Raw genomic sequence first — 25,098 nt, forward strand, 5'->3', positions numbered from 1 at the left:
ACTATCCATTGTATTTCATATTGTAAATAAACCATTGTTACTTTTATGTATTATGTAAAATTACCATTATCGATGTCCATATGTAAATATATTTCACATCGTGATCGAATCATATTGTTAACCTATATCTACAATTATAAATAAAACATTTGTAAATGTTCAAAAAATCTTTTATTTCTTGTACTTATTACAATAGAAACTGTACATCTTCCAGACATTTTCAACTGCACAATTTTTTTTCACGTTCTCACATTTACTATGTTCTCTGCATTTTCCTGCAGTCTTTTTCACACTATCCAACTTTGGACATTCAAGTTCTTCGATGTTGCGCACAGATATTTTACCCATACGTTTTTCTCCAAGTAATTTTTCCAACCATTTAATTTTCTCCATACCTTTGACGTACACTTCCTGATTCACAAGCATAAAATATAAAACGTCTCCTAATTTCTCATACGGTAGCCACCCATCTCCCCAGTTCAGACCGTGTTTGTTGGTACGGAGCCAGTAATTCACCCGGCGATACTTTTCACTCAACAAGTGAAAACCATATGGAGATTTCACTAAACAGTCAAATGCGCTGTCGAAAGGAAATTTTAAAATCCCCACTTCTTTCCACACAAATTCTCCTCCTGCTCCGCGAAGACCTTGAATGTCCAAAAAACAGGCATCCATTTTGTTCAACAGGTGAAAACAGTTAAGGTATCTTCAATGATGCCCCGGCATACGGCACACTTGTCCAATTGAGAGGCACAGAGACCGCAGGCTACAAAATGTCGACACGGAAGAATTACCACACTGCAAGAGTTTTCAAAACATATTTTACAGAGTAGCACAGAATCCACACTCTGATTATCGGATGTTTTTTCAGTAGTTTCCACACTGTCGCAATATTTGCAACTTTTCGAATCACTGTGTAACGCTGCAACACTCTGTATGTAACTACAGGCTGGTATTGCCCGGTAATGTTCTAGAATCGGGCAATCTTCGGATGTCCAATCACACACTCCGTACCCACAATGGAAACATATTACCCTATCACTGAATCCTGAATAATAAAAACCTGCAGTGACTAATTCTTCAGCAGTCTGACGTAATCCTATTGGCCACTTTCTGTAAGTCTTGTATCTCGCATTCACCGACATATAATCGGTGGTAAAAGGACCGCCTGCTATCAGACGAGTATGGTAAGTATACACTCTCATATGTCGAACAAAGAAAACTCGTATGATACTGTAGGTATCGGGTATGAAGGTTCAGCCAGAATATTCTCAAAATCAGATACTGTAGGTGAAGGGGTCCTCGGTATCGGCGATAAAGGTTCAGCCAGAATATCCTCAGGATCGTCGGGGAACAGCCGTCTGCGAAAATCGAAACCTTCGGGAGGAACCACAGGGAAACAAGGATGACCTTCTAAGTTAAGTAACAATGGACGATCACAGCCAGAACACCACACGGAATTTCTGTCTGCCAACAAAGAAAGCCACTCTTTCACTCTCTTCTTCAAAGCTTCGCCCAACTCTTCCTTCCTGCGACGTAGTTCGCAGATACACCCGTGACTCGGAAATCCTGTTCTCTCGTCACCTCTTCTTTTCCTCTCTTCTATCTCCTTCAAAGTCTCGCAGCGACGGTGAATTCTTTTTCCTGATCCGTTGACCACGTGACATCCACACCAGGGAGATTCAGGTATCGCTACATACATAAACGGGAAATAACTCAGCAACCGATCCAGGGTCGTTCGATCACTGTCCAGATCGCCGCAAGACCGAACAAGTTCCCAGAACTCTTCGTAGCTGATCTCGTAGAAATTCACACCATTATCAGACAAACGTGTACCGCTTACATCCATCCTCACATGACACTAAGATCCTCTTTCCTTTCTATTTATACCCTTTTCCCTCCTACGTCACCATTTCCGTTAAACAAACTTCAAACTACAAGGCTACGCCCAAAACATGTTCGGGCATGTTCACACAGAACCGTTACACCACCCAGAAATTGCAAATTCATCGAAACCTACGCCCAAAACATGTTCGGGCATGTTCTATTCAGACAGAAAACCGTTACACCCATTTCCAGGAATCTCAGACTCATCAACGGTCTCAAAACGGGAGAATTTCAGACTCATCAACGCCATCTGTTGTCAAACACCGGAAACACGTACTCCAATTTATATATGACGTCACACGCCAAAATAGCGTAACAAAAACAAAATGGCGTCACAGGAATTAAAACAATTCATAATAATAATATAATAATATTTAAATTAATAATAATTTAATAATATAATCTGGTCACGTGACTTCCATTTTGTGACGTCACAGTCACGTGACTCCCAGAAATTGCAAATTCATCCAAACCTACGCCCAAAACATGTTCGGACATGTTCTATTCAGACAGAAAACCGTTACACACATTTCCAGGAATCTCAGACTCATCAACGGTCTCAAACGGGAAACGCCCCCCAAAAATAGCCACCTATCTCATCAACACCGGAAACCCTTATCAAGTCCTCATTAACAACAGAAAACACTTCCCGCAATCTCAAACTTATCAAACCCTCCAAACCGAAAACGCCCCCTTTATCAACTCCAGACCGGAAACACTTATCACTCTCCTCATTCACAACAGGAAATCCATATCATTAAGCCCCGCCCACTTTCCCTCATCAACCAATCAAAACGCTCAAAACACCCACCCTTGCTTGCCCACACGGCTTGGTCATCAATTGATCTTTGATCGATCTTTTCCAATCAATTGATTTATCGGACTCTACGCGGGTGCATAACTACTACGTGTTCTTGTAGAAATTGCATAGAGGAGGCTGTCATTTTTGCTGCTTAATGCGATACATATTGTTTTCTGTGTTAAAATTGCCATGCTTTGATGGGTGACCAAGTTCATAGCAGGGCCGGCCGAAGGGGAGGGCGAACCGTGCCATCGCCCAGAGCGGCAAAATTTGAAGAGAAGAAAAAAATAAGCCTATTGAAAACTGTGATCGAGCGAGATATTCTTTTGCGCTGAATAGTATTGAAATAGCATAAGAAGTCTCATTATTTATTTTATATTTTGATGTTTTAGTTAGGAATATATTGATTTTCAATTTTCCGTTGCTGCGTAATGACCGGGGGGGGGGGGGTCGAAATAGAGCGGCATCTGCCGCCACCTCCCAGGGAGGCAAAATGACTAGCGCCGGCCCTGGTTCATAACAAAAGAAAAAGCCGCGCAGCTTATCGTCTAGTGGCATTATATGTACTTGTTATTGTTGTGGAAGCCGGCATCCTTTGTAAATGTACAACAAAGGCAACCGACTGTCGCCGATCTCAGAGAGGAAATAATAATACTGCTTGAGGAGGAGTGTTATGGTGCAATTGTAGCGGTTTAACACGTTGGCATGTTATTATCTGCCGTTGCAGTTCCATACCAGTGTATACGGGTTTTGGGAGTGAAAAGTTAGAACGCCACCAGTGCATTAATGCAATGAAAAATAATATATATATATTTTTATTTTGTTTGAAATCACTCAAATAAGGAATCGTATGAAGAAGTCTTCTTTGCAGCATTTTTGGTAATTTTACTTATGTGTTAGTTCATATTTTGCGAATTTTTAGTCCATATGTATGTAGCTACATACAAAGTCACTTGTTAGCACATATTAATCCTAGTCCTGGTATAATGCATGGCGTTTAAAACTCAACGTTAGATAGACCTGAATTCTCTAATTTTATTGTTGTACGTAACAGCTGTGCATCGGCGCACTGCAGCGATTTTTCTATCTGCTCCATTAGCAACACTGCTTCTTTAGTTGTTTCGAGCATCGCACGGCAGAAATATCTGCGCTGGACTCTATCAGTGAACTTGTAAATAACAAACCTTCCTGTTTCGATGCCCCTGATGCTGAACAAACACCAGGTAAGCCTATTGACATATCAGTACATCCTTGTGACCCTGTGAATGCAATACCACATAACAGAACAGAATGTGATGTAAGGCTGAAATTAGGACCGTACCAACGAAACCTGGTGGTTTTCCCTAGAAGTAGAATAGGTGGGAAAGAAAGGGCTTTTCGATCTAGCTGGTTTCACAGTTACAAATGGTTGGAATATAGTGTAGCTGTTGACTCTGCATTTTGTTTTTACTGCAGAGATTTTGCTTCAAACAATGCATCAGTGAGGGCACCTTGATCAAGCATTCATTACACGAGGTTTTAAAAACTGGCATAGAGCAAATGAATGTTTTCGAAGTCATGAAAAATCTAAAGAACACCAGCAAAGCTTAAGTTCCTGGTCAAACAACAATAAAAATAAACCAATTGACGTCCAATTAGATGAGTGTAAGAAGGCTTTTCTTTCAAAGCAAGAACAAAAAAGACTGCAAAATCGACAAATCATGGAGAGGCTAATAAACATAATTCTTTGTCTTACAAAAGGAGGCTGCCCATTGAGAGGTCATACCGAGAATAAAGAAGCTTACGACAGAGGGTTATTTCTAAATGTAGTTGAATTAATTTCCAAATATGAACCAATTTTAAAAGAACTTAGTGAACGGGCCAAAAAATTGCACTTACTTCACAAATTCAGAATGATCTAATCCGCAGTTTGAAAAATGTTCTTGTAAGGAAGCTGAAAATGTCATTACTTGGTACAAACGTGGGTAAATGTTTGTTATATCGGAAACACCTTTCTTCATTTTTACAGAAGAAACTACTTATGGAAAATGAGTTTCTGTAGCATTTTGAAAGTTCGTGGAGGTATTTTCTCACCGTAGAATGCTGCACAACAAGAAATAAGCACTAACTTGCATTTTGTGCAAAGCAACAACATTATGCCGTTGTTTCCATATGTACTTGCAGATGGCGCGAGTGTCGGAAGTCATGCGGTCTCGCCAGTGTATCCAAACGTGCCTTTTTTACGAGATTTTTTTAACTATGCTTACCTAACCTAACCCAACCTTGCCGGAAATGGTCCGTGGGGCTATCGTGAATGGTTTTTGGGGCTATCAGTCAATGGTTTGTGATGACATAATGAACACGAAAGTAGGTATATTTCGGTTAAGAAGGTTGAAACACTGCATACCCACTCGAAATCGACAAAACACAAGCACGACGCGCGATGATCCACAGCTGTGCCTGCCATATTGTATGTTTCGCAACGGAAGAAAAAGTTATTTTCGTGTAAAAAGCATAATGGCACCTTCAACTATGTTCCGCAATACACAATTGGTAAGTACAAACAATCCGAAACACAAAATATCCGATTTTAATGTGTCTCCGATATAACAGACATTTACCCAAATGTGTGCATTATCGCTGATGAAACAAGTGATTGTGGTCATCATGAACAGATGTCTATAGTTTTTCGATTTTTTGATGTCATTAAACAGTTACCTGTTGATCATTTAGTGGCTCTTCGTAAGTTATCTTCTGTAGATGCACAGACAATTTTTAATACGTTAGCACTAGTAGTGTCAGAGTTTGGTGTTGATTGGCAAAATGTTCTTTCAGTTTGCTTCGATAGAGCCTCAACAATGTCTGGGACACTATCTGGGGCGCAAATGAAGTGCAAAGAAAAGAACAGTTCAATAATGTACGTTCACTGCTATGCTCATTATTTGAATCTTGTACTCGTGGACTCATGTAACTCGCGACCCGAAAATAGACTAGTTTCAGATTTTTTCGGAACAATTCAATTCCTTTACTCTTTCATTGAAGGTAGTTCGTCAAGGCATGCAGTTTTTGAAAGTGTATGCCAGGAAACTGGTCTAAGTTTAAGAACACTTAAGTCCTTGTCAACAACAAGATGGGCGTGTCGTCCTGAAGTTGTTTTTGCAGTGAAAAGGAACTACCCTGCAATTAATTTGGCTTTGGAAGAAATCACTCAAAACAGTCATCAGGGTGATGTGAGAGCTAAAGGCAATGGACTAAAATAACAAGTCAGATCGTTTGAGTTCGTCTTTTGTCTCGCAATGCTGCATCCAGTCCTACAAATGATCATGAAGGTTAGCAAGTTACTCCAAAGTCCAGATGTAAATCTACTTTCAGCTGTATCTAGCGTCAGATCGCTTTGAAATTCTGTGCAATCCATGAGAAATTCATCTTAATTCATGGAACTGTTCAACGAAGCTATTAAGTTCTGTGATAGTCTGGAGATTTCAATTCCTCCAGTGAAGAGGCGCAAAATTGCAAAGACTCTTGACGAATCAGTCAGCTCGCGGTATTTGTACGAAACAAAGGAAGAGGTGATGATAATTTTTTGTTATTATCCTCTTTTAGACTCAGTTGTTTGTGGTATTGATGAGAGATTTCGTCAAGAAACTGTTGGGGGTCATCAGTGCCATGGGAAATCTGGTTGACTTGAATGTAAAAAAGGTAAAGGTAAAGTGTTCCCCTGTACATAGCACCACGCCATGAAGGCGTATAGGGGGTGCGGGGGTAACGCCCCACACTTTCTTGTTCCGGTCGTGAGTGGGGGTGATGTGATCAGCATCACGCCCCTGACCGCCTTTACCCCCCAGGGTTTCCCCCAGGTACCCATGTTATTCGACGCTGGGTGGATGAAGAAATAGCCGTCTTAGCTATAGAATATTCAAATTGTCAGGCGACGAGTTGGCAGCATAGGTAAGACTTCTGAAAGGAAAGTCCTCTGTTACGCTACTGGAGTGGTTTGAGTGGTTGGAGAAAATATATTTTCTGCATTCTACTCTGTACTACAGCGCTTTTCTTCTATACCTGTCACAAGCTGCAAGTGTGAGAGAACTTTCTCCAAGCTTACCCAAAAACTAAATTAAGGGCAACTCAGATGCAGGATAGATTGGAAGCACTGCTTTTGCTATTTGTGGAACAGGAAAATGCTTCGTCTATTGATGTAAATGAAGTTATTGATGAGTTTAAGAATATTGTACCACGTCTTTTGCTATACATGGCGTGTATTTTGATGAATTTGTTTGTAACATTTATGAACATTTTTTTGTGTGTGTAATTTCTATGCAATTTGATTTTTTTCTACTACATATATTCAGAAATTTTCAACACTGTCATTTAGTGAATTTATATTCCTTTACAAAGATCAGTGCAGTTAAAGAGCCAACTGGTTTTATTGCAAAATATGCTATTGAAAAGGTACAAGACCTCATTTTTTCTTTCTTTGTGCACACTCAAATATAAAGTTCTAGCTACGCCTATGGCTATCATACATCCCGATTTAGTCGGGAAAGTCCATTCCTTTCAATCCATGTCCCGACTTTTTTCGTCTCGGCTCGGTCACTGTGTGCTATAAAGGAAGGCACTTGCTCCACTGTAGACATTGTAGCTACTGGTTATGTAGGACTTTCTGTAGAATACTGTGTACATTTTTAAAATTGCCTGAATTTCTTTTGAGTCAAAAACAGTTGTTTGACACTCGAGAAATGGGAACCCCCTTAATTATTGATGGATCCTTCTGTTACAGTGTCACTAATTTTTAACATTGATTTGCATAAAGTGGAATTTTGTACGATTCTTACATTATGGAACAAAGGTTCCTCAATGGCTGCAATACAAAACCAACCACATAGGAAAAGGGGGTGCATTTAGCTCTCCACCAGTACCGCAAGGTCTGGTCCCTTTTCGCGGCCACCGAGCAGAAGCATAAAACCTTTATCTTTCTCTAGTATCAGGGTTTCTCTGCAAACTGGTATAGATTCTGCCAATCATGGAATGGCTTACGATTATATGTAAATAGGAGAATCCACTTCGCAGCAGAATCGTTGCTAGATTTTGGGGGCAAAAGATTGCCTAAAGTACTTTCAACAGATATTGTTATTTTCCCAAAATACTCAAGAAAATAAGTACAATATTATTTACGAGATTCAGTTAATCTGAATTTATTTTACTACAACTTTTATTATTTTCTACTTGTAATTGTCTTGGACATAAATACACTGGGTGTGACCATACAAGACTGACAACTTTCACAGTATGTAGACGACATCAAGATGAAAAATTCGATGTTGCAAGACGCTGCAAATTGCATTTTCTATCCCACATGTATGGAACTCCATTTAATATCTTCTTGGTTGCCACTGGCATTTACTTTTACTGTCAAATAAGATTCCGTTCCCTTCCGATAATTAATTTACATGGTTCGCACTGACCTGAAAGTCCTGGACAACTGGAGAAGTCCGGAAAACCAGGATAAGTGTGATAAGGTAATTGGAAACAAATGATTTTTTAAAAGCGTTCAAAACCTGGAAAAGTTAGGTGAATTACATGATTTTTGTTTGCTTGCTTGTAACCAAAAATACATCTAGTTTTATCTTCCCAACAATCTTCCTTTTTTGTTAATTCCTTCTTTCTATTTTTCATTTATTTTCAAAAATGTTCAACGAACTTGATTCGTCTGATTAACTTGCACAGTTGAAGTACAACTCTTAATTTATTAGCATGTTAAATCATTATACAGTATTCTGAAAAATTATGTAAAATGCCTGGAAAAGTCAGGAACTTTGATTTTGCAAAATGGGTGAACACTCATCTATCATCGCACAGACATATGTTGCTTCTCGTTAGCCTATTTTTATTATTTAATTTTTTAAAAATCGCAGGTTAGAAAATGTCGTTCGTCAATGATTCCTAGCATCGAAATGAGCAAATTTCTCTACACACCCCCTCCCATATATATATACAGGGTGACTGGTAATTAGATGTATTCCCTGAAAGGGGTTAAAGTAGAGACAATTTGCAATAAATTTGACCATATGATACCCCGTCCGAAAATTAGTAGTTTTCGAGATAATCGAATTTCTTTTGTTTCTTTAAGAAATGACAATTTTCCACATAAAAAGATGAATTGAGAAAAACTGCTCATTGCATGGAACTTATTTCAGCATTTTCTGATAGCTAACAAATAAGTGGTTCGTTGAAAAAAAAAGTTTTTCCCAAATAACAATCACATGTAAGTACCGGGTGGGTCTAAACTTACAAGTGATGATAAAAAAATGCACTCTTAGTTTACTTGGCAACGTATTAATAACAAAAATGGTATGACACAAAGCGTACAAATTACTTTAATTACTTCCTTGTGTCATCTGCTATCCAACAAGGTACAAATGTTGCTAACATTCACATTCGTGTACAAGAAATAATACTGCATTCATCTTCATGTGAATGGGATCAATGAACAAAACAATTAAGGAACATTACACGTCTTGCTCATAGTGGGCACCTCCGTTACGAATGCAGGCACGCAGGTTTTTACGGACATTTGGTCTTGTAACTCGTGATGTGATGGTGTCTTTGATGTGTTTACCAGCTGTTAAGATCCTCTCCCCGAGTTCTTCTTGCGAGTTTACCGGTGTCTGTAAACTAAGTCTTTCATGTGGCTCCAAATGTAAAAGTCTCAACGCGTCAAATCGGGGGATCGAGCCGGACAGGGAATCGGGCCGCCTCGGCCAATCCATTTCTTCGGGTAATTTTCATCCAGATACTGTCGCACGCCCAGGCAGTAGTATGGATGGGCATAATCAACAATCATTTGATCGAGCCATTTTTCCTGCCCAAAATCTTAAATGGCATCAATTATGAACATTTTTTGAGGAATGGGATGGCAATGTTGTTGCAGGATGCGCCTCTAGCTACAACACGTGACATGATTTATCAGCATGATGACTGCCCAGCTCGATCCCCCAATCGATTTGACACCTTGCGACTTCTACATTTGGAGCCACATGAAAGAATTAGTTTACAAGACACCGGTACTCGCAAGAAGAACTCAGGGAGAGGATGTTAACAGTTGGTCAACACATGAAGGACACCATCACATCACGAGTTAGGAGTCCAAATGTTCGTAAAAACCTGCGTGCTTGCATTCGTAACGGAGGTGCCCACTTTGAGCAAGACGTGTAATGTTCTTTAATTGTTTTGTTCATTGATTCCATTCACATGAAAATGAATGAAGTATTATTTCTTGTACACGAATGTGAATGTTAGCAACATTTGTACCTTGTTGGATAGCAGATGACACAAGGAAGTAATTAAAGTAATTTGTACGCTTCGTGTCATACCATTTTTGTTATTAATACGTTGCCAAGTAAACTAAGAGTGCATTTTTTTATCATCACTTGTAAGTTTAGACCCACCCGGTACTTACATGTGATTGTTATTTGGGAAAAACTTTTTTTTTTTCAACGAACCACTTATTTGTTAGCTATCAGAAAACGCTGAAATAAGTTCCATACAATGAGCAGTTTTTTCTCAATTCATCTTTTTATGTGGAAAATTGTCATTTTTAAAGAAACAAAAGAAATTCGATTATCTCGAAAACTACTAATTTTCGGACGGGGTATCATATGGTCAAATTTATTTCAAATTGTCTCTACTTTAACCCCTTTCAGGGAATACATCTAATTACCAGTCACCCTGTATATATCTAATATAATGTTTACAACATTAATACACATGATGTGCCTCTTTAGAGAAAATTTATAAAATCCGCCTTTGGGTCTGCCCCCCCGAAAAAAATCCTGGGTACGGGCCTGGGGTCATTGTTTACTTACGAGGGATGATCGGAAAAAAAGGTTACAAAGCATATAACTTTTGTTTTATTCACTGTAAATTAATAACATGTTTGTCTTGTTGCGAGTTTGAGGACTTCGGATTCTGACCATGTATACCCGAGAAGCGGACATTTAAAATGGTGACTCGTCTAGAAAATTGGTCAAGAGTAGAAGTGAGGGCAGTGGTGCGGTTCCTGTGGGTCAAAAACACTACACTTGCTGACATTCATAGGCAGATTGTGGAGGTGTATGGGGAGGGGACAATTTCAAGGCAACATGTAGCGAAGTGGTGTCGTGCCTTCAAAGAAGGACGGACCAGTATTGTTAATGACAACCCTGGACACGGCGGTAGGCCCAGTACCTCAACCACTGACGTGAACTGTGCTCTTGTGGATGAGTGTATTCGTGAGGGCAGAAGAAGAACATTACGCTCAATATCAGCTGAGCTGGGACTACCATTTGGTTGGCTGGCCACCATTATCTGACATGTGATGATGTCAAAAGAGCTGCCCCACGGTGGCTACGAGAACTTGACGCGGATTTCTGTGCAACCGGTATGGAAAACCTCATCTATCGTTGTGACAAGTGCTTGAACAAAAAAGGTGATTACATCGAGGACTAGTGTTGAGTGCCCTCCATCATCAGGTGTGTTGATCTTCCAGCTATGTCTAACACATACGCCATAATAGGCTTTGTAACCTTTTTTTCGATCATCCCTCGTAGTTAATGTATAGCAAGGTTTGTAGAGGTTCTAATATCTCCAGCCAACAGCACGAAACCAGCTAGCGAGCCTACCAACAGTGCAGAGCGAGAGCAAGAGGATTAACGATAAGTGCTGGCTGGGTTGAGATGGCGTCAACTGTTCACTTGTTGATTGGATGCTTCGGGAGTTATGACTCTCTCCCAGGCTGTGAATGCAAAACAGCCAGAGAGGTTACGAAAACAATCCCACTATAATAAGATGTCTGTAACAAATTTCTTTACGGAGGTAAGGGCTTTAGTTTGCTATGAAATTTGTATTAGTAAATATTTTTTTCATTCGTTTCACACGTTACTTTTATATATCTAATATCCATGAAAACTTACCAATGGATTTCCTATATTATATAAATCGTTTATTAGACTATTTGTCAAAGCGAACGAAATTCTTCCTTTTCTTAAAACCGCTCGTATTGTTGCCATAGTATTTGTCAATATATGTCCCACTTTATTACTTCTTGATAATACTTCATTGTTATTTTGTATCAAATGGTTACCATGAAATGGTAATTCTCAAGTTGTAACGCCTTTTACAATTGGGGAAAATACGGAATAAGAAATTGCAATGATTTTGAAAGTTTCCTTAATATAAAACTACACACGTTCTGGAAGAAATTTCAGAGAACCCGAGAAAAATTTTACCTTCCGACTAAATCTCGTACGGTGACACTGAAAAGGTTTGTCCATTTTGTTTTGGTATCTCATCCAAGTACCAGAAATATGCTCATCACAAATCAACTGGAGTTCACCACAGGAGATAGGACTCAGAAGACTGAAATACCACAATTGCACTATTGCAGAAGTCCTCATGGTGGAATACTGAGCCCCAGACTTAATTCAAGGTGCAGTACATGAATATGCCTTTTAAAATTGTCACACAGTAAACTATATATATATATATATATACAGGTTGTCTCAAAAGTAATAGCGCAAACTGACACAGGTGAAATTATACGATAATAGAAGAAAAAAATGTCGGTAAACATGGGTCTGCAATCGAGCCGTTTTTGAGATAATTGCGAATGTGTGATTACAAGCTGCCACTGACTTCATTGTTTGTAAACGTCGTCCTGGTTGGCAAAATGCTAGTAATGAGTGCAAAAATGTGGGTACAAGCCGTCACTGACTTCATTGTTTATAAACGTCGTCCTAGTTGGTAAAATTTCAATAATACAGTATGAAAAATCAGGAGATCTCATTGCTTTTATTGAACATCCTACTTACTTTAACAAGGAATGCAGCACTTCTTTAGTATGTTCTACGGTACAATTACTGTACACTCGTACCTGCTAAAGGAGGTGTTCAAAGTGTCGTCCTTCCATCTGAATGCAATACTGTATGTGATTCCACATTTATTTAAGATTGTATGTAATTTTACTTTCCGCTCCTCATTTGTTTTCTTTTTACTCCCCCTGGGAACTTCTTGTGGGCGAGCGGAATTCTGGGAGTGCGTGATATTCATAGCACAGCGGCATGGTTCATGACGGCTTGCAGCAGCGAGAAGGACATTTTCAGTTAACCTGTCGGATGTGGGCTTTTGTATTCATGAGTGTGTGTGCCCACGTATTTAATTATTGTATACTGTCAAGTGAATTAAAGGACCTGTATGATATTCAAATTTGTTGCTGTGTCCGTTGTTCCAGCTCTATGGTAAGATCTTCAATATGGCGTCAGCCCCAGAGGTATTAGTTTCTTTTCATGGTACTACATGGAAGGATTCTACAGACATCATTGAGTTTTGAATTCTTTCGAACACCCCCGGATCATTTCGGAATTGGTCACAAGCATGTACAATTCTCTGTTTTGGTTCTTCAACTGTGTCAACGGGAGTGTTGTACGTACACAACACATGCGCACACATTATTAGCATTTTACCAACTAGGGTGCCTCCCCGATGGCGCAGTGGTAGCGTCTTCGCCTTGTAATCAAGGGATCCCGGGTTCGATACCCGGTGGAGGCACAAGTGGTTCGGATCCCACTTTAAACTGTAGGTCCAGTCCCGATTAGCCTTACTGTGCATAAAGTGGACTTAAAACAACAAATCAATCAATCAATCAATTTTACCAACTAGGACGACGTTTACATACAATGAAGTCACATATTCGCGATTATCTCGAAAACGGCTCTTTTTCAGACCCATGTTTACTGAGACTTTTTTGCTTTTATTACCGTGTACTTTCACCTGTGTCAGTTTGCGCTATTACCTATGAGACAGCGTGTATATACATAGCCTACATACACAACAAACACGAGTGTGTGGATGTTCACATATTGGACGCTGAATATGAATCACTTTTTTTTACTTTATGAAACGAAACTTGTAGGTATGTAGCGGAGTGATCAGTACTAGCACTTGGAAATAGAATCTTTGAAATATTAATACAATGCGTGATTTAGAAGGAGCATGCGGGCAAAGGGGAAAGAGTAAAAAAAAATGTGACCACGATAACTTTCATTAGTTTAGAGCGATTTATCTGTAATTCTTCCTGCAGATATACAGAGTATCCAAAAATAGTGTTTGCACTCTTTTAATGTTAATAATAGAGAAACGATTGAAGTAACTTCACAGAACTTTTTGTATTTGAAGCTGCAATATATACATTAATAACCGCCCAGATCTCCCAATTTAACACCATTAGATATCCACCTCTGGGAAACTAAAGAACAATGTGTACTCTACAAAGTCATAGTCACTGGATGACATGAAACATGCGATTGGCACTACCTGTGCTTCCCTTCCTGTACAAACCATATCTGCTGTTTGTTGATTTGTCGATCTGTTCTAAGCATTGCAGACAAAGTATTGCTTAGTGTTCCCATAACTAACGTTCAAAGAGTGTAACACTATTTTGGGACACACTGTATACATCGACATGCAGAAACGTTATTATGGTTGAACGAAATAGAAGGTCCCGTTTCAGAATGGCAAACGAAAAGTATGTTCACTACACCATGTTCGATTGTTTAGGAGGCTCAGGAGCTCAAAGCGAGGACAACTGACCAGTATAACGATACCCACGTGATGACCTCCACAGCGGCCGAGGTTGGGAAAGTGTAGGATCCAACTTGCCTGAAATAGACACGTCGTAACTTTGCCTTACCTTACCCAAAATGAAATAATAAGAAATCAGGAACTTAAAAGAGAAATCAATTAAGCCAGCTTCGTCTACGTCACAATAAATTTATTAATCTATATATATAAAAATGGATGTATGTATGTGTGTGTGTGTGTTTGTTCCGGCATAACTCTCCAACGCCAGGAGCGATTTCAACCAAACTTGGTACACGTATCACTTGGGTGGGAAGGGGGTGACATGTAAAAATAATCGAAAACGACCGATATTAGTGGGTAATCCATAGTTTTCGGGGTCGCTAAGATGAATAGTGACACTCCCAATGCCGTTTAACTCCACGTTCATCACCTATCGGGATGGGGGTGAGAGAGGGTGAAAAATAAAATTTAAACAATGACCTAGATTAGTGTAGAATCCATATTTTTTGGAGGCGCTAAGCTAATTGGTGACATTCACGATGACCAAACTTGATGCACATATGACTTACAATCTCGAAAGAAATACTGTGGGGTAAGACACCCCTGGCACCCCTAGGGGTGCGGGTGGGAAGGGGGTGACATGTAAAAATAATCGAAAACGCCCGATATTAGTGTGGAATCCATAGTTGTCAGTGTCGCTAAGATGAATAGTGACTCTCCCAATGCCGTCCATCTCCAAGACACCCCTGGCACCCCTAGGGGTGGGGGTGGGAAGGGATTGACATGTAAAATGACAGATATTAGTGTGGAATCCATAGTTTTGGGGGCCGCTGAGATGAATAGTGACACCCCCAATGCCGTTCAACTCCAAGTTCCTTTTGTACTATAGTTAGAATTAATTATATTCCTGTCTAATAGAAGATTGGGATAAATAAATTCCCGGGCAACGCCGGGCAAACAGCTAGTTATTTATAAATGTTGAGTAATAGCATTTCCAAATTAAAAGTTTTATTTTTGTTAATGTTTTCATAACATTGTTCAGATTTATGACGTTTTTCTATATTTTCTGTACACTAAAGCACTTTAAGCCTTTTGTAACATTAAACTTCTTATTTAATAACCCTTGTGCTTCTATGACTTGGAAAACTCTTAAATAACGGCTTTCTCTGCAAAACTATAGTTGTATAACTTAACTGAATCATCAGTGTTCTTAAGATGTCTTTCGTTTGTTTCTTTCATAGATGTTCCACTTAAAAGGAGTAAATCTCACACTCATTGGAAAACTTCAGTAAAATCAGATGCGTTTGAATCATATTTTCTGAAGTCAACTTGTAATTGTAGAATCACCGTCGTATAGTAATCACTTTAGAAACATACAGAACAATTTTTACACATTATTGATAACTTAACGAGAACGAATTACCAATGCCTTGGAAATAAGCCCGTTCAAAAAGTTTTCTATGTTAATTACTCGTGTTAAAAACTTCCAAATACACTTAACACTAAACTAACTTTTATTAACTTCATTTGTAAAGTAATCAGACAATGTTCAGAATAACTGTTTCTACTGTCTACAGTAACGAAGTTCTCAGATCATATTGCCTCTTATAAAAGCAGATAAATAAATCCCTATTGTCTCATGTTATCGTTCGTTAAATATGGCAATAATTTTTATGTAAACAGACTACATAGCATTGATTCTTTCATTCTGTCCTTGTTTAAGATACGCTGAACTTAGGAAGTTATTTCTTTCGACAATAAATAAAATGGGTAAAATAACTGAACCTACGTGTCTGATGAATTGAATATATCTTCATGTAAAACTTATATCTTAATGATAGATGGGTCTATATGATTTGTTATGTCATAAATAGTTTTTTTGATTTTCCAGCCACCTGCCGAGAGTGAACTCTCCGTCACTTCAGGCATCCTTGGACGTCTTCACAAGTGGAAAAACGATACGTCGGTAAGTCTTTTGGTATTATTTCATTATATTTTAGAACATTGACTACCAAATGATGATATATTCGTCACCACGCTTTGTAGAGCTTCTGTCGGTCGTTAGAGTGGATAATACATGAAGGATATTGAATACGAGGATGTAACTTTGGAAACACAGTGTGTAGCATCTTCTACATATTAAATGCAACCATGCTATGCTATGTCGCGATTTTTTACGAAGAACGTTTCGCAAATTTTGTTTTATCAACTTTGTGCCCAGATTAAGAGACTGTGTCTACAGTTTAAAGTGGGATCCAATCCACTGCGCCATTTATCTTCACTAGAAATCGATGCTGGGTCTCTTCGATTACAAGTCGACAGCGTTATCAATTTTGTGAATTAATTCTACAGTTACCTGTTTTAATATTAATTCAAAAAATAAAAATGGAGGTCGGGTCGGGAATTCACTTGTACGGCAAGAGAGTCACAAACATCTAAAAAACTTGTAAATGTGTATGTGTGTCTATGTGTATGAGAGAGAGAGAGAGAGAGAGAGAGAGAGAGAGAGAGAGAGAGAGAGAGAGAGAGAGACTTTCTAGATACTTACTTCTGCTTTTATCTCCATGAGTGAGGTCCTCCCAAAATGTTATAGTATTGACTTGTATTAACGTGATCTTCATATATTCAAGATGAACTAGATTCCTTTCCAGTATTCAGCAAATCTAGTTTCGATTATCTTATTTGTGCTAAACTTTGTTTTTTCTTTGGTTGTCTGGAAAAGGATATAATCGAACAGGATTATTGATGAATTAGATCATACCTTGTTGAAACAACTTTTGTTTGTTGATTGGTTTGATTTTGGTTTGGTGATTTAAGTCCACTTTATGCACAGTAAGGATAATCGGGACTGGACCTACAATTTAAAGTGGGATCCGAACCACTATGTGCCTCTACCGGGAATCGAACCCGGGATCCCTTGATTACAAGGCGAAGACGATACCACTGCGCCAACGGGGAGGCCCTTTTGTTTGTTGAAATATAACGTTATCTCTTTTCAAAATATATAGTCGTTACCTTTTGCAGGAGCTCGTACCCCCGTGCACCTCCGCTACATCCACCTTTGATTGTAAATTATAGATTCTTTGTCTGATGATACTATTACATGAGGTAGAGAATATAGGCCTTTTATGTCAATAATTATTCGTTTAAGAGTTCCATATGCTGAGATAAGCTAATCAGAACTGCTCCCAAAGTTTAGAACAGGATCCAAACCATTATGCAAAGTGTTCTCACCTTGAATCGAACCTTGGACCCCTTTATCACAACGTGATGGCTTTGCTACTTCACCAACCTGGAGGTCTACAAAGTATATGAAAGTGTAGATTAGTTTAGAAACTGATCGCGGCGTAATTTAAACGTGATAAAAGATAAAAGGTTTGACTTTTCAGCTGACCAATATGATAACTTTAAAAGACGAGGAAATATCTCAATAAGTCTACCTGCTTTACCAAAAGATTAATATATTCATATCATAAGAAGTAGCTGTGTTACGATTGTAGTGTAACATCTTGAGAAGAAATTGCTACACAGTTGTAACTTTTTCCCACAAGAAGTGACTGTAACACATAGACAAGAAGATTTGCGTCGTAAGAGATAGCCATGTCGGAGATTCAGCTTAACATCCAAAGAAGAAATTGCTGCACAGTTGTAACATTTCACCACAAGAAGTGGTTATAACACATAGGCAAACGCCGGGCCCCGTGGCGCAGTGGTTAGCACATCGCGCTACGACGTCAGAGGTCCCGGGTTCGAATCCCGGCCTGGGCATGGATGTTTGTAAGTGTCCATTCATGAATTTCATCATATCATCACTCGCAAATTAGCCAAAAGTGGCACAAAAAGCGAAGTAAAATAAAGCAAATCAATCAATCAATCATATAGGCAAGAAAATTTGCGTTGTAAGAAATTGCCATGTCGGAGATTCTGCTTAACATCCAAATAAGAAATTGCTGCACAGTTGTAACTTTTCCTCACAAGAAGTGGCTGTAAAAAAAAAAGACTATATGTGTCATAAGACGTAGCTGTGTTGCAATTTCAGCTTTACGTCCGAAGAATAAATTTTTGGCACATTTGTAACTTTTTGTCATGCGTAGTAACTGTAATGCATAGGGAGATTAACTTCAAATGAGGTAGCTGTGTCTCAGTTGCAGTTTAACATCCTAAGAAGAAATTGTTGTAGAGTTGTAACATTTCCTCATAAGAACTAGCACTAACATAAGACGATTTGCGTTTAAGAATAAGCTGTGTTACAGTTGCATCCTGAAGTCTTAAAATATTGCGTCACATTTGAAACTTTTCATCATATGTAGTAGCTATAATACACAGGAAGATGTGTGTCGTAAGAGATATCTATGTCAGAGTTGCAGCTTAACATCATTAGACAAAATTGCGGCACAGTTGTGCATTTTGCTAATGAGTAGAAGCTGCAACACATAATAAATTTTCGTAAGGGGAATTACTTCCTGAAGTCTTAGGAAATTTCGTCACTGTTCCTTATAAGTACAGTAGCTGTAACACATAAATGGTTTGCCCATATGAGGTAGGTCTGTTGTAACTTAACGTTCGAAGAATAAATTGCTACACAGTTGTGGCTTTTCGTCGTAAGTAGTAGCTGTAACACAATAGAAGATTTGCGTCATTAGAAGTAGTTGTGCCACAGTTGCATCCTGAATTCATAAGAAATTGCTTCACATTTGAGACATTTCTAAATAAGTAGTAGGTGTAACACTTAAAAATTTTTAGGTCATAAGAAGTAGCTGTGTCGCAGTTGCAGCATAACGCCCTAAGAGTAAATTGCGAAATACGTAGTTGTAACTTTTCCTCACGAGTAGTGGCTGTAGCACATAAGAAGATTTCCGTCATAAGTATTAGTTGTGTTACAGTTGCATCCTGAAGTTTTAAGAAATTACGTCAAAATTGCAACTCTTCTCCTACTCATCAGGAGTAGCTGTCACACAGTTACAGCTTAACGTCCTAAAATACAAATGCGACTTTTCCCTGTAAGTTGTTGCTGTAACACACAAGATTTAAGTCAAAAAAGGAAGCTGTCGGCAGTTGCAGTTTAACTTCCTAAGAACCATTGCGGTACAGTTGTGACTTTTTCTTATAAATTGCAGCTATAGCACATTAGAAGATTTCTGCCATAAGAAGTTGTTTTGCCACAGTTGTATCTTGAATTCTTAAGAAATTGCATCACAGTCAGGCATATATATCTAGAAATATATTTCGGGGGGGGTCGGAACCAAGTGCCTAATAATAATAATAATAATAATAATAATAATAATAATAATAAAGTAATTGTATTAAATTGATATTGTATTTTTATTACGTGAGTATTTAAAAAGACGATCAACACAGCCCTCAACCTGACCGTCACCGATTTTCATGAAATTTTGGGAGTTGAAACTATGCATGGAACTTAGTAACGATGGAAATTTTGAGTCACGTTTGTCTTGTAATTGTTAAATTATTCAAGGTCAAAGTTCGCATAAATTGCTCTTTTTGAGCCCGCTTAGCTGTACTAAATGTGGTCTAACTCCGTCCCTATTTCACCTAGGAAGCTCAAATAAAGCTTATTGTACAGGAAATTCAACGAGCTTTCCAGTGATATAAAACAAGCCTACCTTTGGATAAAAATATAATTTTGTCACGTGACCTTGGCATTTGACCTTGAATATCTCAAAACATGTCATCACCAAAAATCATGAAAAAAATATATTTGGTCCCTCATGCCATACTCTAAAACATATCAAAATATGATTCTGGGACTGCAATGGGATCAGAAGATACAAAATAATATGTGTAACTATGTGACTGATAAAAGCCTCATTACATGAACTATGACGAGTCAAATTTCCCTTAACACCCCCCCCCCTTACAAGATGTAAAGGGTATAATTGGTCATGAAAGAAATAGGTTAGGCACAGGGAGATCCCTAGCCGTGTGTGTCAAGCGCAGGTCCGGCATATTGTTGACCGCCATATTGAATTCAACAAAAAATTTCAAAGGAAAGGGTGTGATGTGATATATCAATTCAGGCTAGAATTTCACGAGAAATGAAGTAACGAAGATTTTTCCAACATATATTTAAGCAGCAAAAAGTTATTACTGCATGCTTGTAACCATTTTTCCTTTTCGAGGTGTTAAAAACAAAGCATTAGAATGCTCCTAACGTGTTAGGAATTCATCGAGATCACGCTGACATCTCGGGAGAGAAAGAAGTATACCTAGGTACGCACCATTGCATATGATTTTATTCAGCGACATTCACCAAATAGTTGCATAGTGAAGAATATTGGGAAAAGTATCTCAAACAAACACTTCCTTTGGAATGAAAAAATCTTCAGTGACGAGGCTAATTTTTATGTTCACGGTGAAGTTAATAAAAAGAATATGCAATACCTGTGATTTGATAATCTACAGTAGACAGATCCTAGCCGAATGGTTGTTGCTGGTAACCTAATGATGTGGTATAGCGTATGGAGAACGGGAATGGTTGGTCCATATTCTACAACGGAACCATAAACGGTGAGGGCTTTTTGGATTTGTTAAGTGAACAGGTTTTTCATCCTTGCTTACGGGATATAGCACTTTTCCCGAGTTTTGAAACAGGACAGAGTGTGACCACACTATGTGGACATTGTGGCAATTTCTTCATGGTACATTTCTAGGTAGATTGATGTTTAGACGGGGATCTATTAAAAGGCCTGCACATTACCCAGATCTAACATCTTAGGAGTACATTTACCTTCAGAAACATTTGAAGAGAATGGTGCATGCACTAAAAGTCCGTGATTTTGACCATCTGAGAGAAGGCATAGTTGCTGCTTGCGATGATGTTGCACCTGCAACATTGCCAAATGTTCTATGTGAGTGTGAGAGACGTCAACTAGTGTCCTCACAGGAACATTAACAACATTATAATGTGAATATATCGTAAGTCAAAGATATGCGTATAACTTTTTGCTGGCTAAAGATACGTTGGAAAAACCTTCATCACTTCATTTCTCGTGAAATTCTAGTCTGATTTGATGTATCACATCACACCCTTTCCTTTGAAATTTTTTGTTGAATTCAGTATGGCGGTCAACAATATGCCGGACCTGCACTTGACACACACGGCTATGTGTCTCCCTGTGCCTAACCTATTTCTTTCATGACCAATTATACCCAGGATAACTCCTTTACATTTTGTAAGTGGGGTGTTAAGGGAAATTTGACTCGTCATAGTTCATGTAATGAGGCTTTTATCAGTCACATAGTTACACATATTATTTTGTATCTTCTGATTCCATTGCAGTCCCAGAATCATATTTTGATATGTTTTATAGTATGGCATGAGGGACCAAATATATTTTTTCATGATTTTTGGTGATGACATGTTTTGAGATATTCAAGGTCAAAGGCCAAGGTCACGTGATAAAATTATATTTTTATCCAAAGGTAGGCTTGTTTTATATCACTGGAAAGCTCGTTAAATTCCCTGTACAATAAGTTTTATTTGAGCTTCCTAGATGAAATAGGGGCGGAGTTAGACCACATTTAGTACAGCTAAGCGGGCTCAAAAAGAGCAATTTATGCGAACTTTGACCTTGAATAATTTAACAATTACAAGACAAACGTGACTCAAAATTTCCATAGTTACTAAGTTCCATGCATAGTTTCAACTCCCCAAATTATATGAAAATCGGAGATGGTCAGGTTGGAAATTGCACATATCTGTGTTGATTTCGCATGGAATGACTCGATATAAGAATAGATATAACAGCACGTACTACTCATTATCTAGATTACATATAGATGAGATCGCCAAAATTAAGGACATTAATGTAAAACACGAGGAGCGCTCAAAAAGTAATGCCCCACATTTTTCTCTCATTACTGGTTCAAGATATCGAAGTGTCCTGTTTCTCAGTCCGACTGTGATGCTTCCTTAGTTTGTGTGCAGAATTTCACGTTCGACCGATAGGCGGAAGTGTAGCGGTGAGTAAAGATGACGGGTCTGTGTGACACTCGTTACAAACAGAGAGCAGTAATTGAATTCTTGGTGGCCGAGAACGAAAATGTGGTGAATATTCACAAACGGTTTGTGGGCTCACCATTACGAACCAGAGATAAAAAACAATCGATGAAGTGGCTCCACACACAATCACCAAGAAAGAAGAAGTTCAAAACAACAGCCTCTGCCGGTAAAGTGACGATCACAGTGTTCTGGGACATTTTTGGGGTCGTTCTTGTTGATGTTTTGGCCCAAGGTGAAACAGTAGATTCTTACAGGTATATCAACACGTTGGAGCAACTGAAGAAACGCTACAGGAGAGTGAGACCAGACAGAAATGTGAAAGATGTGTTGCTTTTGCATGCAAAACCACACACGGGCCTGAAAACCACCGTGGCAATCGCCAGATTGGGGTTCTCTGTACTCCCCATCCTCCTTACAGCCCTGATCTCGCTCCTTCCGACTTCTATCTCTTCGGGCCAATGAAGGATGCACTGCGCGGTGTGAAATTTGAAGACAATGAGAGTGTGGTTCGTGCCGCGAAAACATGGTTGAAGAAACAGCCCGCAAGCTGGTACAGGGATGGCATACAAGCCCTTGTTCCAAGGTGGCGTAAGGCCTTAGCAGTGAAGGGAGATTATGTTGTAAAATAACATGTATAGAGGATACGTACAACAATATTCTGTAGCAATATCATTAACGTCAATTAAATATTAGCTGAGAAAAAAAATGTTGGGCATTACTTTTTGAGCGCTCCTCGTACATACAGAATTGAATATTTATTCAATAACAAAAAAATATATATATTAGATCCAGTTGACAAAATGTAAATTTCATGATTAATATTTTATGCATATTATTATAAGTAGTAATGTGCATTAAATTTCTTTGGTATTGTCATTCAAAGTTATGATCTCAATAAAATCCTCCCTTCCAATAAGTTCGGCGGAAATAACCATCGACTAAACAACAAATGTTAAATAAGTGTTTTTTCACGATTTAAATTTTAGTATTTCGTAAATCTTTCGGGGGTGGGGGACCGAACCCTTGGTAAGTCCTTGGTTCAAGTCCACAGTTTAAGCATTTCTTCGCAAGTAGTAGCTGTAATACATAAGATTATTTGCGTCATAAGAGGTAGCTGTATCGAAATTGCAGCTTAACGTCCCAAGAAGAAATACTTTTCCTCACAAGGAGTAGCTTGAGCATACAAGACGATTTGTGTCATAAGAAATAGTTGTGTCACACTAGCATCCTATCGTCTTATAAAGCAACAGAAGCTAAAGTAAGAGGCAGGTAAACGAACTCGGTGTGCTGATCGAAACTTTCCACAGATATATAAACTATATATATATATTTAAAATTTTTAAGTGTTATTTTATGTTATTCTTGTGTACATTATGATTGATAAGTAGTAATCATGTAAAAAACTCTAAACCTTGAAAAATAGGAAAGAAGAAATTAGGTAAATTTGAACAACTATTGTTTGTTAGCGCACCTCTAATACATATTTTACGTGGCAATTATCAATCTCAAATCTATCAAAATAGGCTCTAATAGTTCAGTTATGCTCTTATATGAGTGCCATTTCAAGGTCATCAATTATCTCTCATAAACGTGAAATTTTAACGTTAAAATTAAACAAAGGTTAATATTTTAGATAAATTGATTAACAGAAGGGTGAAAATTAATGCTAAAATTATTTGGTATTTACCAGAGTAGCATCAAGTGGATCTGATCATAATCAAGTTCCAAGTTGCCTCGGTTTGGGTCATTTTGAACTCAGAATGTATGTCCTAGTACTGATTGTAGATAAAGAGATGTAAAATACGTTTGGGTTATTAAATATATTAATATCCACCACACCTTCAAGAAAAAATAGGACTGACATTTTCAACTTGACAGGAGGAGACGACATTTTAAAACTGGCCTGCCACATATTAACGAGATATTCCATACTATTTTTGGTGGTGAATTTCCCAAATATCCCTCTGAAGGTGTTACGTGATTAGCACATACAAGTACAATTGTAACTGGATAAAATAAAATTGTTTAGGACTGGTAAATATTTCTGAATGCAGGTGGACTACAGATATTATGTTGAAATAATAATTACCGGCGGTCTTGCTATTGTCCGCCTCTACAATAGCATTAATGGGGGTCCTATTGAAGCGGAAAGCTGCTAATATAGTCAATATTCACGCCTGTCGCACACAGGTATTGGAAGTGTGCGGTCAGAGCTAGTAGTGAATTAATATCGCGTACGTACACGAGGAATTCTGGGAGAAAAATGAAAGAAAAAAGAGAGCAAATTTGCATTGTAATAGCCATCGGTTGTTAGTAATTACCAATAATAAATATTTTAAAAGAAACTAAATTTCTTCAGCTCTATGAGTTTCAAGGCCTGCTAAGCAGCTTTTTCATTGGATGTCAGCGATTCCAATCCTATCGCCGCTGTTTCCTGACTTTCGAAACTGTCTGGAGTTCTCTACTTCTCCTATTCAAGTCGCTCTCAACTTGTTCTCAAGATGCAGAGTTAACACCGAAATCGAACCGGACACCGCTCGCACCAAAAGCAGGAGGGCAAAATCTTTTATCTACGCGGAATCCAATTAAAATCAAGCACATGTTTGTGTTTAGATTGATTGATGGATTTGTTTAATTTACTTCGCTTTTTGTGCCACTTTTGGCAAATTTGCGAAGATGGGAATGAGTGATGACGTGATGAAAAATTGATCAATAGACACGCACAAACATCCATGTCCATGTCGGGATTCGAACCCGGGGTTCCTGGCATCATAGCGCGTGTGCTAACCACACG

The 25,098-nt window shown here is 38.5% G+C and overlaps 1 protein-coding gene across 1 annotated transcript in view; it reads left to right on the plus strand.

Moving 5' to 3' along the window:
- LOC145991744 (atrial natriuretic peptide receptor 1) overlaps positions 1-25,098 on the plus strand; it is a 390,591-nt gene that overhangs the window by 40,594 nt on the left and 324,899 nt on the right. The window contains exon 2 of the mRNA XM_083127821.1: positions 16,173-16,247. Coding sequence (XP_082983947.1) covers positions 16,173-16,247 — 75 coding nt within the window. The remainder of the gene's footprint in view (positions 1-16,172; positions 16,248-25,098) is intronic.

Source organism: Lepisma saccharinum, chromosome 1 (assembly GCF_977018435.1).
Source record: "Lepisma saccharinum chromosome 1, izLepSacc3.1, whole genome shotgun sequence".
NCBI lineage: Eukaryota > Metazoa > Arthropoda > Insecta > Zygentoma > Lepismatidae > Lepisma > Lepisma saccharinum.